This window comes from Rhopilema esculentum, chromosome 4 (genome assembly GCF_057945365.1).
Source record: "Rhopilema esculentum isolate cy_ngs chromosome 4, ASM5794536v1, whole genome shotgun sequence".
Lineage (NCBI taxonomy): Eukaryota > Metazoa > Cnidaria > Scyphozoa > Rhizostomeae > Rhizostomatidae > Rhopilema > Rhopilema esculentum.
Genome location: NC_142818.1, coordinates 12,161,539 through 12,178,893, shown reverse-complemented (window position 1 = coordinate 12,178,893; position 17,355 = coordinate 12,161,539). Strand labels below are relative to the sequence as shown.

Below are 17,355 nucleotides of genomic sequence, written 5' to 3'. Positions count from 1 at the left end.
TAGATGGCAAAAAACTCCTCATTTTGAGATTGTATTTTTAAGGAGTTTCACAGCTTTTTTCAAATTACATTTTACAAAATATCAAAATCCTTGGCCTCGAATAATTCTATATTTTTCTTAACTCTTGACCGACTTTGAGGCTCGCATTCTTATAAAATTGTTATTTTAAAATAGAGTGGAATCATGATGCTTTTTTAAAATTTAAGATTGTAGAAAGTAGAAAGAAATTGTTCCAAAATAACTTATTTCTTTGAAGGGGTGGGGGCGAAGTATATTTTTGGCAGTAAAGCTGATTGGGACATTGTTTCTGGGAGAATCCTGACATATCAAATAATGTTTTATTCCAGTGAAGATAAAGCCTCTAGTTTTCCCCTATTGCCACTCCAGACGTATTTCATCGAACATTATGTTTAGATGTCTTTATAAAATATCTGATAAAATTTTGCAATGCTAGCATTTGATTTTACATTGTTCATTGTTTGTCGTCCGAGTATTAAACTTGTGTGCACAGCCAGGTGGCTAGCCAGTGGAGTTGAAATTGATTATCTACAAAATCCCATTATTTTTATCTAGGCTACAATGCCTCCCAAAAGTCTTGGACCACTGACACCAATTTCCAAGATCAAAATCAATCACCCCCCTCTCCCCCACCGAACAATGTTGGTTTACTATGAAATGGGTTAGGATTTAAGAAGGCACTTTCTTTTTGCGTTTATTTTATGATATATCTTTAAATTATCAACATTGTTCTAGCCGGAAGGGGGCGGAACAAATAATCTTTTCGAAAGTGGAATGAAAGATATCAAATGCAACACAATTTGCTGGCTGTTCCAAGTACTTTTTGCAGGCATTGTAGGTATCTCTCCTGAGTGTTTTATCCACAGAGCCTATAGTGAGCCAACTGTCATGTGACTCCTATCGATGGAAAATTTCAAGATAAAAGCCACTACCACGTCATTAGGTGTTGCTTCACGTTCAACTGCAGTATCAAATGAAATAGCAGCGATATTTTGCCTAGAAGATAAAACTTTCAGGGAATCAAACTTTTAGTTGCAAAACGTCAGCTTGTGATAGTAGACTTAGGAACCAAGGGGTACAGGGGGCGTGTGCTCCCATTATTCAGAAACAGAAGCAAAGTATCTATGATCTATTTGCAGCTTACGGGGTGTTCCTATTTTTGCTACATGTGCCCAGCCCTTACTTTTAAAACGCATCCTACATCTAAAGCTGTAATTCAAGAGGTAGGACACCCCAACCCCAACCAATATTGGGCAAGTTTTAAGTATGAAAACGCAATATTGACAAAGTTCAAGCTTTTGATTGCACAATAATACTTCTGAGATATGCCAGCTCAAAGTTAAAACATGCCCAGGTCAAGTCTGCAAGTTCCAGCACGTTCACCAAACTGAGAAAATTCATAGGATTTTTTAAGATAAAAAGGACGCCAAGACGCACACGATGCAAAGTGCAGAAAAAAGCAGTCACGGAAAGCAAAAGGGCGAGTTTCATACACATATATAATTTATTACATATTTTGTACTTCTTATAGTCTCCCCCTGCAGATGATTTTGAATTTTTACGTCACGAGACAGCCTCGTTTCAGGACAAACCCTGTGATTCTGAAGCGCGGCGAAATTATTTCGCGGAAAAGGTTTTTCCCGCTGATTTGATATCTAGGTGAATGGTTATTTCCCTTTGATCTTTTAGCTGGAAGGAAAAACATGGCTAGTCGCAAAAGAAAATTCGGGACAATAGAAGAGCCATCTCAAGATGAACTCAACGACGCTAGAAGTTCACAAAATAGCGATAAAAGTCTTCGATTGCAGTTTGATGATTACACAAGTTCGGATTGCGATAGCACGGGACAGGAACTGTCCATCAAGGTAGTATCAATATCGTCATTTCATAGGCCAAGACCTAACAAATGTTTTTCTTATGTAACAGAAGAGAGAAATGGACTAGTGTTTAGGCATAAGGAATTTTGATGTAATCAAACAAGAGGTAATACACAGGGTCCTTGATTTAATTGTTTTGTGTGCTTTGTCGTTGGCAACAATTTTCTAGCAAGCTCAACTTACTCAAGTCTATCTTAAGAGCTGGCTTTACTTTTCACTTTCATAGCTCGTAATATTTGATCTTAAACTAAAGTTTACGAGTCAGATTTGCGAAAATTTACCTGCAATCTTGCCTGTTACTAGCACCAACATTTCACTGGGACTAAAATGTTATTGCTAGAATCTGCGAATTCTTGCTGGATAAGGCTTAACTTCAATGGTATCAATTAAAAAAAGGAGATGTGAAAAATTGAACTTGCTATCAACAATTTGAAAAGTAGATGAAGTTTTAAAAGATCTTCTCTTTTTATAGCTCAATTTGTGAAAACTTCAGGGTTATATTTGTGATTAAATTTTAGTGAAATGCAAAGAGAAAAAATTTCCAACATGTTTTAGTATAGGGATGCAAAAAGCATAACTGTGTGATATTGGTGAAGACCTATTGCTTTAGAAACTTTAAACAGGAATTATTAGACAATTTTTAGACCATTACACCCCTCTGCAAAGTAAATTATCTCTTTTCTATATGGGTTTGTCCCATAGCACTGTTAGGTGGTGTTATCACTGAAAACTCAACAGTTCCTTCTGAATCAATACTCCATATATTTGATATTCTGTAATAACCTGTAACATTTCTTTCTAGGTTTTCAATGATCCAGTTCATGGCCACATAGAGATGCATCCGCTTTGCACTAAAATTGTTGATACGCCACAGTTTCAGAGGTTGCGAGACATAAAACAACTTGGTATGGTCTCAAATTCCTAGAGACATCTTTTTGTCTTATGGCATATAGCACCAAGTTATATTTTTGTTGAAATGAAGCATTGAAAAATCATACCAATTGATCCAGAGTTTATTTTTTGTAAGAATTAAACTAAAAAATTCTAAATAACCGAAGTATCCTTGTATTGATTCTTAGGAAGTCTCTTTGCCAGGAAATGTCTAGATAATTTTATTACCTATCTGATACACTGTTAAATTTCTCCAGAGCTGTGATCAAGCATGAATAATATGAACATTATGAACATTAACTAAACACAACAGGCCTTGTACAATGGTTGGAACAAAACTAGAATCTAAACAGCATGGTAAGCAAGTGATATAAGTGTCCATTGTCCAATAAGCTTTAACACAAAATAACACATGACTACAGAAAACTTAAGTTGATAACAATGACCATATATTTTAATAGATACTACTATGGTAGTCTGGGGGGGTAGGGGTTTATCAGGTAAACAGGGCTAGCCATGAATCGTAGGCAAACACACACTCACCTTCATGCACACCTACTGCTATTAGGAGCACAATTTATCATGTGTCGTTAAGTTTACTTTGCCATTATAAATGTACCTCAGTAATTTATTCAATTATTCTATTCAAGCAAGATAAATTATGTAAATTAAAACCATTAATTTTATAGATTTAAAAGGGAGTAAATCTAAAAATTGCCACCCAAGAAGAGAAATTGGACAACGGTAGAGGCAATTGTACTACCCTCCCTCCCCCACCCCCCCTGGTCAGGGTCATGCTTCTGGTACTGAATTGATATTTTTGTAACATCATCAAAGGGTGATTTCATAAACTTACTTAGGACTAATGTGAATTTTCATAGCATTGCATTGTCTACAATAATGCATGCTGTCTAAAATCTAATAATGGTTTAAATTCTGTATTGTTCTCATTGTCTTTTTGTACCCCATTGTTTAAAATTTCAGGCGGATGTTACTTAGTCTTTCCTGGTGCCTCACATAATAGATTTGAGCATTCGCTTGGGTAGGTTAACTTGATTTTGAAATTTGAAAATTCATTTATAAAAACAGCTCTTCATTTCCTTTCTTGACATATATATGGTAAATATGCTATCATGCTGTTCACAATATCATGGCAATGCCAATTCCAAGCATTTTATTTACCATGGCAATTTTCGCTTAAAGTTTCTTTAGTAACTTGTATTTATTTTAACCACTTCATATTTGGCTTTTCTACCATTTAAATCTGCTCCAAATCTCACACAATTTCCATAGCCATTATGCTGAGAATTACCTCCATAGCCATTTCGCACTTTTATTGTGTTTTTTTTTCTCAAATATGAAACCAAGAACTAGAAAAGAGGGTGCTCTCTCCTTGATTAGTTTATCTATTGATAGAGCCCCTCTTTAAGAAATTTCCCTCCATACAAATAACAATTTTCTGTATTCATTTTTAGCAATTTTCTGTTTTCCATCTTTTGTATTCTTGTTATATAATCTTAGTCACTTGTTTATATTGAATGATTTTTGTATGTATTGGAATTTTAAAATGAAAATGAAATGAAAATGGGAATGTTTAAAAAGAGATTTGTGCCCCAAGTTGTGATGATGTGCCCCAAGGCATGTGCATTGCAGAGATCTGATGCATTTTTCTGTTTTTGTGGTTCAAAAGTAACTTTGTGGTAGTTTTTAAAGATTGCAGATAGCATTCAGAATTTTTGGGCTATTGTTTGTTTTCAGTGGGTGAAAGAGGATTTGAAACTGGGTGGTGAGACTGGAAAGGCCAGTAATTTTTTCACAAATATTCAACAAATCTCTATTTTTTATAATTATGAAAAGTCAAAAAATGCATATTCAATAAAAGAAAGTAAATTTGATTAAAAAGCCTCTGAGAATGTATAGCTTGATACTACCTTTTTCATATTATAAAACATTATAGTTAAATAGATATTGAAGCTTACCCGTTTGAGGCAAGTTGCATTTTCTTTTTGCTAGAGTCTCTTATTTGGCTGGTAAGCTGTGCCAAACTCTTTGCAAGAGACAGCCAAGTCTTTGCATCACTCCTGAGGATATACTCTGCGTAAAAATTGCTGGCCTCTGTCATGACCTGGGTAATATCATTTTATTTCAAATATCTTTGCTATATTTTTTCAGATCAATTTAATTTGTATGGATGATAAAAATGCCACAATTAGTTAGAATGCCAACCAGTAGCTGTGCCATGTGGTAACTGTGGGTGACACATCCCCCCTAGTTCTTGGCAGGATCAAGTTTGTATCTCATCTAAATTCGATGAGAAAATATTGAGGGAGGAATAATGTTTTGACAACATATTATTTTATCTTTATCTATGTTTCTGATTTAATCCTATGATTTTCGAACTTGCCTTTACGTAACCAAAAGTTAGCCATGGGCATTCCCTTCAGGTAAAATTGGCATTCCTGGTCTAATGGTCTAAGGGTCTAATGGCTGGCACTGCCATTGATGCTAATAAGGTCATTTAAATTCTGTTATAATCAAAAATTTTTTGTAAAGGTTGCATTTTATTCTTTCTAGGCCATTTTTAAGAATTTTAATTTTTGGTTTAAACTACTAATATAGTGTAACATTGCACTACCAGGGGCAGACACTTGGTCAAATATTGGGGCAGCAAGCCTATTGTTTTGATAAGATGACGTCATATTTCCCAATTGTTTTAGAACAAAAGACCATTGTCCTACAATGTACACTACCCTTTGACAGGGACGAAAATAAGTTGCTAATTTTGGGGGGGCGTGGAAGGATGAAAATTCCAACTTTAAGTGAGAAATTTTTGATGCGACCAGTAAATCTACTGTACCCACCAAATTGATATTTGTAAATAGCCCGAACACCATAGTTCTATTTTCTTTATAATTACCAAAACTTTACTCAACAAATAGCCTAAATCTCTAAATTTTGATTACCATGAAACAAAAATTTAAACTTGCTGTAAGAAGTAAAGCAACATTCAGGCAAAACCAGTATTAGATATACTTAATGATTAGTAGTATTCTTTCAGATCAATTGATCAATTTTATCTAAATTGATCAATTGATCAATTGATGCAGATCTATGTATCTAAAATACATTTTTTTCACGATATAGAAGCACCCAGAATTCGAGCCTTTTATTTTTGTTCTTGATCAAAGAAAACTACTAACACTTTTCAGAGGACCAAATGCCTTTTCGTTCTTTACAATTGAAATGATGATTTGAGAGCAAACTTGTGCATATGCCTGATTCGAATAATGAAACACTCTTCTTTGATCAAATACTTCTACTGCAATTTTGCAATGAGTTCTTGCTTCACAGCAGTTTTAGGAATTTATGATAAAGAGTCAAGGACGTTAACAAATAACAGGGGGAGTTTAGCATAAACTCCTTTTTTATAAGAAGCGTTAAGAATTTTTAGTACTGAAAGTTTCTTAATCTTTTATTGAATTAACTACTCGTAGTTTCTTAAAAAACTCCCACTCTAAAATTTTCTGATCAATGCGGGTATTATCATTCCAAACTGTAAAGCTTCAAGTTTCTTATCCGGAAATTCACCTTGCCTGTTCGTAATTTGATTCAACTCCCATCAGAAAGAAAGCAAACGGGGCAATTGTGCAATTTGGATCCAGTGGAGACGGGATTCACAATAGAAAACGATTAATGGATGAGTCAGATTCAGCCTGTGAATGTTGATGTTTAGAATTTTTACATTTGAAATAAAAAAACTTCTTAAAATATAAAATTCATAAGTTTGGACTGAAGAAAAAAATTCCAAGTCAACCGTTAAGTTTTCCAACTGTAACTGGATTTTCCAAACTTTGGGGGGGCGTTACGCCCCCCACGCCCCCCTATTATTTACGTGCCTGCCCTTTGATATATATCTAAAGCATAGGTTCAATTAAGTTAAACTACATTATTTCAATCTATTGACAATCAAAACAAGCTAAACTTCTGCTATTTACTTTCTCTCTCACATAACAGGCAGAACATACAAAATAATCCCATAAAATAAAACATCTACGTAAATGATAGTAAGTGCCCGACAACAAACAGTCGGGGCTTGATAATTGCAATGCTCACATGCATAGGTTAACCCCTTACTCTTGTCAATCTTTCCTTTTAAGTGCTTCATGCATATGCACCATAAAGAAACCAAACAATGACATTGCAATAAACCGAAAAATGTGTGCTTTCACCTCACCCCAACAAATAGAACATTCTTGGAGAATAGTGCTCAAGTTTATTTTTGTTTTGCAGGCCATGGACCCTTTTCACACCTTTTTGATGGAATTTTTATACCAATGGCTCAACCAACGTCTAATTGGAAGGTAAATAAGATTTTCCCGGGAAAAGGGTTGATTCGGGAAAGCATTGTGATCTCACAAAAAGTATTTTAATCATGATTTGGGTTTAAGTATTAATTTAATTTTTTTATATACAATTTCTCCGTTGTTTACTAAGCGAAGTCAAAAGTATCATCATTTTCTGTAGCATATTTGGGAGCTGAAGAATGCTCAATACTTCTTCATTAATGGCTTTAATTGATGTTTTTAAGTATTCATTGATTGCTTTTTTGAAGTCTTAAGGATTTGAATATTTGAACTTCGATGTCTTTGCTTGTAGCATGAAAATGCATCAACAGAAATGCTTGATCATTTGATTAAAGAAAACGATTTATGGCCGTCATTCCAAGAATTTGGACTGGAAGAAAAAGACTTAATTTTTATAAAAGAGATGATTGCAGGGTTCACTGGGAGTCAGGAAAAAGTAGAGAGAAGCATTTGTTTGCAATATTCTTAAATATTTTCTTGTGCAAGATGTAGATCGGAGACGGCGAATGTATCTAAAGGCATTCCCTGCATTTTTTGTAGTTTTTTTATCAATTGTTACTGCTTAATTATAATATGAGTTAGTGTGATATTTGAAAACTATTTATAATTTACTGGGCAACAGTTACAAGGACTCCCCGGTAACTAATGCAAACCCAGACTTTGATAAATGCAAAATCAAAAGTGCGATTTTTATGCCAGATGGGAAGGGCTTTTTCCCTGGTGCACTTTTCCCCCTGCTCTTTGATGACCTTATAAAAGTAATACGTATGGCTTGAAACCTAAAGATTCCAAAAATTGGAGACAGTATCCTATCCGAAATTTTCTGACAAAACCTATGAGTGTAAGAACAAGTAAAGATGTATAGTAATGAACATTAACTGTCAGTTATTATACGTAGCTTACTAATTAATGTTCAAATCAATATTTTCTTTGCAGAAATGGACTGCTAAAGGAAGAGGGAAAGACAAAAGCTATCTGTACCAGGTCGAGATATTCAGTTCGTTTTGAAACAAATATAGCTCCGTTTATTGGAATCCTCTTTACACCATCGTCCAATAGAATCCTTCTTGTAACATCTTAGGGTATGTTTTTATAACATACTTCGTTATGTTTCAGATCGTAGCAAACAAGAAAACTGGAATCGATGTAGACAAATGGGATTATTTCGCACGTGACTGCCATCACCTCGGCATCTCGAACAACTTTGATTACAAGTATGTAACGTTTAAATGCACTTTGTCCTGTCAGTCAAATGTACAGGGTTAACCATAGGCGTTGCACTGAGAAGCGTTGCCGATCGGAAAGCTTAACATGAGCCTCTTATATGTTATAGCAAATGGGCATTCAGATGAGCACTGACATTACAATGCGTTTAGCATCATTATTATCACAGCATAGTGAAAAATTAGCATCGAATAACGGAATAACCGTTTGTTGTTAACTTATTTCTGAATGTGCAATGCCTAAAATGTCTTGGTACACAATATAGATTTTTTTGACGTTTTTAGTAGCATCCCCCTCTCTCTTTAAAAGAATGTTAGATAGCAGCAATTTCAGAGCTTATGGTTTAGCCAATGTTACCCTGCCAGACAATGAAGTTATTGGCTTTTCAAAAAACATTATTGTAGGGGTTTGCCTGGCCGCAAACTCAAAATGGCGGTAACAGCAGAGCCTTTCCGTGAAATAAATGATAATAAATTAGGTTTGGGCATTTTCAATTCTTTCTTCCTTTATACGTCTCTTTTTTTCTAATCTCATTCCTTTCCGCAACCTGTCAATTACGATAACGATAAATCGTTTCCAATGCTAAAGGTTCCCAGGACTAAAGGGGTAAAATTGTTGTATTTATAACAAGAGACTCTTAGTTTCTCAAAAACATTGATTGACCTCAGGGTGTTCCATCCAGTGCCTTTTGTCAGACAGTGAAACACAATTTTCGTTGCCTTCTTATTGCTTTTATGAATCATTCCCAAAAGTGTATGGGATTTCTAGATCTCAGAAAATGTTTTGTTACACAAAGAAATAAACATATCCTTTCACAGACATTGATTTTTTCTGGCCTTTCAATATCGACTGGTGTTTTTGTTTTATTAGTCTAGGCCTACTTATTCACTTATTTATTTTCTCATTTCTGATTTGTCGAGAATCGTATATAACTTAGAACCCGTTTTTGTTTTCTGCAGGAGGTTCGTTAAGTTCGCACGAGTGGTTGAGGTAGATGATGAGCTTCAAATTTGTACCAGAGACAAGGTTTTAATTTTCAAAATGTTTGTTTTGATTTTTGAAGTTTCTTATTTTTTTATGTTTAACAAAATTTAATTAGTTTTTTTATTATTTGCTGTTCACTTGCAAATTTCAGGAAGTTGGCACCTTGTACGATATGTTCCACACCCGAAATAGTTTACATAGACGAGCATATCAGCATAAGACTGGCAAAATACTCGATTTCATGTAAGTATTATACTGTGTCACTTAAAAATGTCGAAATGATATTTTTGATAATTATTTGTAATGATTGTTTATTCTGTGTCCTCTCAAAGAAGATATTTAACAGAATCAGTTTTTGCACAAAAGTGTAAAAGCAAAAACAAGTTTACATACACGCTATATTATATAGAACAGGGTGGTTCTATTTGGCCACTCAGAGTTTAAAGCGTAATACAGTCATCAGGCAACACGTTTATACGTATGTGTTTACACACTGAATTCTTTTCAAGCTCCTTGAATATATTTTTCACTTCAGTTTGATGAAAGTATTACCTGTATTCTGTTGCTACTACAGTAAATCTCTGCCACTTAAGAATCCTTTTTAGTCTAAGCATCTTCCTGTTAAGACCCCAATTTTACCAACAAGATGACGAGGTTTCTATTAAAGAGGGTTTTGTCCACCCAATGATCTATTGTCATGAAACACCCCTATTGCTAGGCATCACCAACCAAGTTTATTATAAAAATACATCTCTTAGATAGCAGCATAGTGTAAGAGCCTTCGATCCTACAACTCCTTTATGCACCTTTAAATCAACACCCAAGAACAGGCTGACACTTGATCGGTAATTTATGCAAAATTCAACAAGCATAAAATATGATCAGTCAGTATGTTATTTGGTTATGGAACTTAGCATAATACGTTATCTAAAACATCTAAATTGTAATTCCAAGTGAGAATTTGACTTAACCTAAAAGATATCTACTTCTCTTATTAGCTGGTAAGTAATCTTAATCTGAAAAAGCGTTTAATAGAATCTAACTGATAAAACTGTCTCAGGTTTTCGGAGGTGCTGTTAAAAGCAGATCCTTATTTTCTGGTGGAAGGAAAGGACGGGTGAGTTGCAAATAGTCTTGATAAATCTAATCTATCTGATTTTGTGTTGTAATTTTATGCACGGGAATAACATTTATCTTGTCCGCTTAGGCCACTTCGCAACTTGAGTGCTGCATTGCAATCACACAAGCAACATATAACTCCAATGTTTATTGATCTATATTCCATTAGATTCTGTTGGCTATGTTGGGTGGATCCGAGGGTCTGCGTTCGACTGACATGACTAAACTCTGATATTTTTTTCTTCACTCTCTTTTTGAGTTTGTAAACGTACACTACTAGCTATACTAAAGCTAATTAAAACCAACCAAATATATCAACAATAACCGAATTTAACAAAGCAACAAATATAGATGAATGACCAAGAAGATACATCAATGTACATCCCTGTCATTTTATATAGCCTACTTGTCCTATGAATGCGGCATGAGTAAGATATCGCAGACATAGTTTTGATACTTGCTTTAAAGGTTTTTATATTTGAGCTTGAGTCTATTTCTGTGGGAATTGAGTTCCATACTTCTTGACATCTGTATGATGAAGTGTCTAATCCGTATGCTATAGTGTTTGGTGCTCACTATTTCTAGTGACAGTGAGCTTCTGAGGTTATAAGGTGATTCAGTTATGTTAAAAGTATCTTCCATGTAACTTTGGTTTTCGTGATGAATAGTTTTTTAAGCGAGTGGAGTCGCCATTTCTCTCTAGTGCCAGGTGTAGGTATCACGAGGTGTGGTCATATTGAGAGTTATACCCAGGACACTGGTCGATCAGCATTGCTTCACAGAGCCCTAAAGCCCACTCTCGGATGCTAGGTAGTAACAAATTCAAATTAAGATGGCGCTTTCCTGACTGTGAATAAAACCATATTCATTCATAGAGCGCAAAGATTATCATATCCTTTAATCAAATTTGCTTTATACAAAAAATTCTCTTTTCCATTTGATCTTATTTTTCAGATGCATTTTCATGTGTAGAACGGATTTTTAAGTTGATCCCAGTAAACTGCTCCTGATATCATCAGGAAACGCAGATAACAGTGACTACAATTTAAAGCCCATTCTCTCATTACCACGTCATTTTCCTTCCTGATTTTAGAAAAAAGTTGAAGATTTCCGAATCAATTCATGATATGGTTGCATATTCCAAAATATCAGATTCAATTTTCAGTATGATCGAAAATTCTTCGGACCCTCAACTTCAAGAGGTATGAATCTTTTCTCTCACCTCAGTTGCTTTTGTCCTCTATTTAGGCCCATGGAGCCTTTGGGCAGTTCTATAAACAAAAAATGGAAACAGCTATTTTGCACAATAGCAGCTTTCAACGGCGTATTCCCTAGTTTGCTTTCAGTTTACAGCATCCCAATCAGTTTTGTATTGATATTGGGATACCGATGACGTACCTTCGTTGAATTAGCAAATCGATATATTGTTCAGTTGTTTCAGTTTTAAAATTCCGCTTCACATCTTTTTTTGCTACATGGTTTTTAATGGATTCAGAAAAAAATATTAAGGTAATAACCACCCGTTCCGTCTCTGATCAATCGATCATAACGAGGTTAATCATTTGATTAATCCCGTTTGTATCAAGGCGAGTCTATGAACTCTGAGTACTCCCAAGCGCCCACTTTAAAAGCGCGCGAATTGTATGATTAATCGTCGCATTGATCGACCACTCCGCAGTTTTGTTTTGGACCGACGGCAACTAGGGTAACCGCGTCAACATTAATCAACAGCGTAATGGCGGCTAATGAAACTTTTACCCCGGAGAATCTACAAATGATGGAAAAGGCCTACGTCGAGGGCCTTAATTCTACCAACATGGCTGTGCATTCGAGTGCATATCTTTTTTTGTCTGAAGCAACAAATATTGAGGTCTCCAAGCTGAAAGTTTGGATAAATAATCGGAAAAGGAAAGACAGGCCTAAAACCTCAACTTTCTCGTCATCAAACGGCGAAGCTAACGGCGAGAGAAATTCTTTGAAAAAAGCACCTTGCTATCGGAAGACAAGTGCTTGGAACGTTTTTCTTAGCCAGTCTTTTAAAGGAGGTATGTATGTATGTTGATATGTTTATATTTGAATGTGAATGGAACGCCTAGGGGCCTACCTAACTCTCGAGCCTGCTTACTGCTTCCTTACTTGTGTCGCGTATTGTTTCTAATTTATTTTAAAGCTTTTTTACAAGCTAACTTGTCAGCCATCATCTATACCACCTAGTCCCTTAAGATACACGAAAATCTGTAGCCAAAACCTATAGGCTAGCTAAAATATTCAATTAAGTTTTTAACTCGGGAATCAAATACCAATATTGATGATATAATACAAATAATAAATATAAAATGAAGGGCAAAATCTCCCCCAGAAAAAGGCCATACAAAGTCAGTCATGAGGCTACGTTACCACATAAAAGAGAGTGAGTTGGACCGTTGGTGCATTGGACCTACCACAAACCTCTAACAGGAAGGTGTTTTTAAGGGACTTCCATGTAAAAAACAAAACGGACGGAGGAATGGAGGGCTTGGAAAATAAACAGTATTGAGGCTTCACCATGCAAAGTGAGACCCATGCTTAGCCAAAACATTATATTAACCAAGTTTGACCAAGGTAAACATTTTCCTAGTTTAACCAAAGAAATGAAAACACTGTAATCAAACAACTCACCCTTGTATTAAAATAAGAAAATATGAAAAACGTGGCACAAGAGACCATAACGAATACCAAACAATTACATACTGGTGTTCAAGCTCAAAAGCCCCTGGTGTGAAACTGATTAAATTTCATTTGATCGTCAAAGCCTTGCTGCATTTAAAAGCCCTCTTTCTAGACGTTCCCCCTCTTGCGACTGGCGATTACTGTTGGTCAAGATTTTTCTTGTATTTATAGTCATAAAAGTAAAAAATTAGAAATAAAATATAGTGTTCATTAAAGCAAGTTTCTTATGGTTTTTCATTTTTGCAAAGGGTCTTGGCATTTTTAACAAACTAGCTATATTTATATGGCTTTTCCCTATCAAATGTAAGACTTTTGTTAGCAAGCTTCTTCAAATCCTCAAACTTTGGGTTCCTGTAATTTCTTCCAATGATTTAGGATACCTGAATATCTATTGCCATCCAGATAGAAAAGACATACATCAAAGCCCTTGTAACTGTGTTTTTGGCTCTATTTTAGCCACCCCATTTTGTATTAGCTAGGTTACCAATGTAAATCATTGTTATAGGCTATATAAGTTTAAAACTAGCAACAGGGATATAAATCATCAAATTGCCTGATTTCCTACATGACTAGCCACGAGATAAACATCTGATGCCAGGTATACCTTCTGAAAAACCACATTTCTACTGTTCACTCCACAGACTAACAAACTGTTAAAAGCTTGACCTTTTGAAAAAATAAATGACCCGTCTCTTTAAAAAGTGTCAAATTTTGTCATGTTTTGCTATACCTCTTCCCAATTATGCTGCATAAAGTGGTTTTAAACTCCCCTTATGATAAGATAAAATGTCGTCCAATCTGATGCATTAACTTAAAGAATTGCAAATTAGACTTCTTTTGATTAGAAAACAAGACAGCAGTTTTCATCATTTGATTTGAGCCCTTTTTGCCATCCAGTAACATTCCCAGGTGTGGTTGTAAAATTCATGTCAACACATGGTTAACATGGTACAAGGTATAGCATAGTGGAATGCAGTATACCTAGCTGTATAAAACATCTTATGACAGCCTGTTGAAAAAGGTTTAATGAAATCTTTCAGAACTTAAAGATGTTCCAAAAGAAGAGAAAAGTAAAAGGGCACAAGAACTTTACAAGACGTTAAAAGAGGAGGATAAGAAAAAACTGGAGGTGGAGGCAGAAAATTTCAACTTGACAAACATAAAAGACATGTCTTCAGATGACATAGAAAAGTCAGTGAACAGCTCAATGAAGAGGATTCTAAAAGAGGTTTATTTTTCGCATATCAGTTTATAAATTCAATTCTATGTTTCTCGATTATCAGCTTATACTTTCAATATTTAAAATGATTTAAATGTTGGTGTGAAACAGAAAGTAATGTACAGAGCCCAGAATATACAAGAACTCAGGAATGCTAATAATTACTTTCATGTTTGAAATGAACACCTAAACCTCTCCCTCTGGCTTATTGTTTTTCTGAAAAAATACACCATGAAATCCTTATTGCTGCAATGATATTTTTTGGCCTTGTGTACTAAAAACATGAAAACATTAATAAAGAGCTGAATATTTTTTTTGAAAGAGAGCATGGGAAAGCAAAAAATGTTTTAAAACTGGCCTTAACTGGAATTGTGAGCTATGCTAGCACAAACCCTGAAAACAAATTTGGAAGAGATTTTTTTCACCTGCACTGTTTTCCTCACTTCCCTACTTACTGCTCTGTTTCAGGGTGTTTATAAATAATGTATATGTGTATATCAAAAAGATAGAGAATTGTTTATCTAAAGTATTCCACATACCCTGTCACATATATTTCAAAGCCTGTCAATTCAGGAGTCGAGTATACATGGAACATAGTTAGTTTTTTTAGTTCATTCTGTGTACCGAATTTTGAAGGGGATGATGTTGAGTAAGAAGCCAAATTATATTTATTTGAAGTTAAATTTAGGTTTCAAATTGAAAGTTATATTTGTTTAATATCTTATTTACAAAAAGTGCCAGTCATAGCTATTCATACACCAATGGCTCAAATTATTTATCCCCAATGGCTCAAATTATTTATCCTCGTAGATGCAGTATATGGAACAATTTGGATGCACTGGCTTTTCATTAGTGATGAAACCAAATGGAAAGATTCTGTCAGCTTCGACAGCAAATGGAGAAGAATTTATTGTTAATGAGCGTCAGCTTAGTAGGAGATTTTCAGAATATTGCAGTATGTATTATAAACTTAGTTTTTGGATAGCTATGAATATAATAGTGATGTTATTATTTGAGTCAATTAAGGCTATGGAAATTTTATACTTCTAGTGAATACTTATGAGAGTGATACTAAGAACATATCTGTTACTCTTGTTTTTCTTTAATGGAAAAACATAGGTCTTGTTGAGTTCTTCAATGATGAGTTGTTAAAAAATAAAAACTATTTGCGTTATAGATACTCCAGTTGTGGCACCACCATCACAAATTGAAGCTCGCCTTTTTCTTAACAAGAAATATAGTAAGTATTTGTAATCATTTTAAATATTGTATAATGATTATTTAAAATTAAATATTTATATATTGGGGGTTGTAAGATGGAGGCAGAGGGAGGGCCTGGGCCCCCCTAATATCCTAGAGGTCCCCAAACCAAAACATTTGCAGATCGAGGCACAAAAATATTTGTAGTGTGTAAATTGCGATGTACTGAGCACTGAAAATGAGCACATGTTGCAGCTTGACCCATCTCTCCCATGACTGTGTTGGTTTGTACATGTTTGTACATTACCTCTGTACTATATTCTTGATGGTTAATTGTCATTTCTATATGTTTATAAAAAGGTTTTGGCCCCCTCCCTGATGTCAAAATCCTATCTACCCCCATGATTTATAAACAATATTTTTTATGTTAAATATGGGTACCTGCCTTGCTTGGCTCTGCTTTTTGTTGTAATCTTAGGATTTTTCTTCTTTTGTAACAATACATAGATAAACATAGAAAGGTTTTTTGCATTCTCAAGCAAATTAAACACAGACTAGTTTGATCATAAAGAGGGTGATGGCATCTAAAGATATAAACATGAGAAAATACCTAACTTCATACATTTTTTCGTGCCCCACATACGTTTTCTCAGCCCATAAGACTTATCATAAAAATTAATGGTTACAAGCTAAAATGCATCATGTTAAAAGAAGAAGAAGCTTTAAAGGTGGTTAGATACAATACAGAACTAGTGCCAAGGTCACCAAAATTTAATTATTTTACAGAAATTCAATTTCTCCATCATCTGGTACCGTTTTTGTTTGTAGGTATAGCGGCAGGTGTGCCTCGAAGGGTACCTTACAAACATTTCAAGAAAGCTTTTGATGTTGAAGGATGGCCAGAGGTTATTCCTTTCAAGTCTCCTGCAAGAATGGGCCAAAAACAGCTTGAAATCTTGATGGGATGTAAGGAGGGCATCAAATTTATAATAAAAGAGGATTTGGAATGCCAACCAGCTATTCCCCCAGCAGCGTCGCTACGAGGTATAAACTGCACTGTAAGAAATGACAATGGAGTTGAAGACGATGAACCAGAGAAGAAGAAGGCGAAAAGGGGAAAAAAAATTTCTTTTGTGAAAAAAGATGACATTGTACCGGTTTATGCCAGCAAGGATGACTTCGAAGGTGATGTTGATGAAAAAGATTACCAGTTTTGGCTTTTCCAGTGCAATGGAAAAGTTAAGACTGACGGAACCATTTCAGGTAGATGGTTGATTCAGTCTGAAGAGGATCGTACCTTTATAGTGCTTCCCCAGATTCGTTCAATCTTTGAAACAAATGTAGTTGTCGACAACAACAAGCGCGCTGTACTGGATTTGAATGACTTTGAATGCATAAAAGATGGATCTTTCAAGCTGAAGTTGACTACCCTAAAGCATCTTCAAAAAATTTCTTCTAAATTATAGGCCCTGTCGGCAAGGTCTTTTAGTTACTTCTTGTTCTAGTGTTTTTTTATTTTAATTTATTTCTATCGAGTTTTTTTACGGTACCATCCGATAACAAATGGTACGAATGTTGTTTTCTATATTAAGCTTATCTTTTTCTTGTCATTGTTTGTAAAAGGAAAGAAAGTTCCGAAAGCGAATAAAATTTCAATTCATTCTTAGTACGATTAGGCTTGTCCTTAGTGACAGTTATGGAAAATAATTTAAAATTTTCGATTTAATTTTAATAGCAATACCATACAAAA

At 34.8% G+C, this 17,355-nt stretch overlaps 2 protein-coding genes across 2 annotated transcripts in view; both read left to right on the top strand.

The window, feature by feature from the left end:
* Positions 1-1,339: 1,339 nt before the first annotated feature.
* LOC135691149 (deoxynucleoside triphosphate triphosphohydrolase SAMHD1) overlaps positions 1,340-17,355 on the top strand; it is a 34,922-nt gene continuing 18,906 nt past the window's right edge. Inside the window, exons 1-13 of the mRNA XM_065208926.2 lie at positions 1,340-1,498; positions 1,708-1,883; positions 2,698-2,800; positions 3,771-3,828; positions 4,800-4,915; positions 7,077-7,147; positions 7,443-7,586; positions 8,087-8,134; positions 8,267-8,364; positions 9,334-9,400; positions 9,510-9,601; positions 10,419-10,475; positions 11,571-11,679. Coding sequence (XP_065064998.2) covers positions 1,459-1,498; positions 1,708-1,883; positions 2,698-2,800; positions 3,771-3,828; positions 4,800-4,915; positions 7,077-7,147; positions 7,443-7,586; positions 8,087-8,134; positions 8,267-8,364; positions 9,334-9,400; positions 9,510-9,601; positions 10,419-10,475; positions 11,571-11,679 — 1,179 coding nt within the window. The 5' untranslated portion in view covers positions 1,340-1,458. The remainder of the gene's footprint in view (positions 1,499-1,707; positions 1,884-2,697; positions 2,801-3,770; positions 3,829-4,799; positions 4,916-7,076; positions 7,148-7,442; positions 7,587-8,086; positions 8,135-8,266; positions 8,365-9,333; positions 9,401-9,509; positions 9,602-10,418; positions 10,476-11,570; positions 11,680-17,355) is intronic.
* Positions 11,710-17,071, top strand: LOC148960438 (uncharacterized). The gene is made up of 5 exons (XM_089116179.1): positions 11,710-12,522; positions 14,227-14,414; positions 15,216-15,360; positions 15,583-15,645; positions 16,434-17,071. Exons 1-5 carry the CDS (start codon positions 12,213-12,215, stop codon positions 17,069-17,071), a joined length of 1,344 nt encoding a protein of 447 aa, XP_088972305.1. The 5' UTR covers positions 11,710-12,212.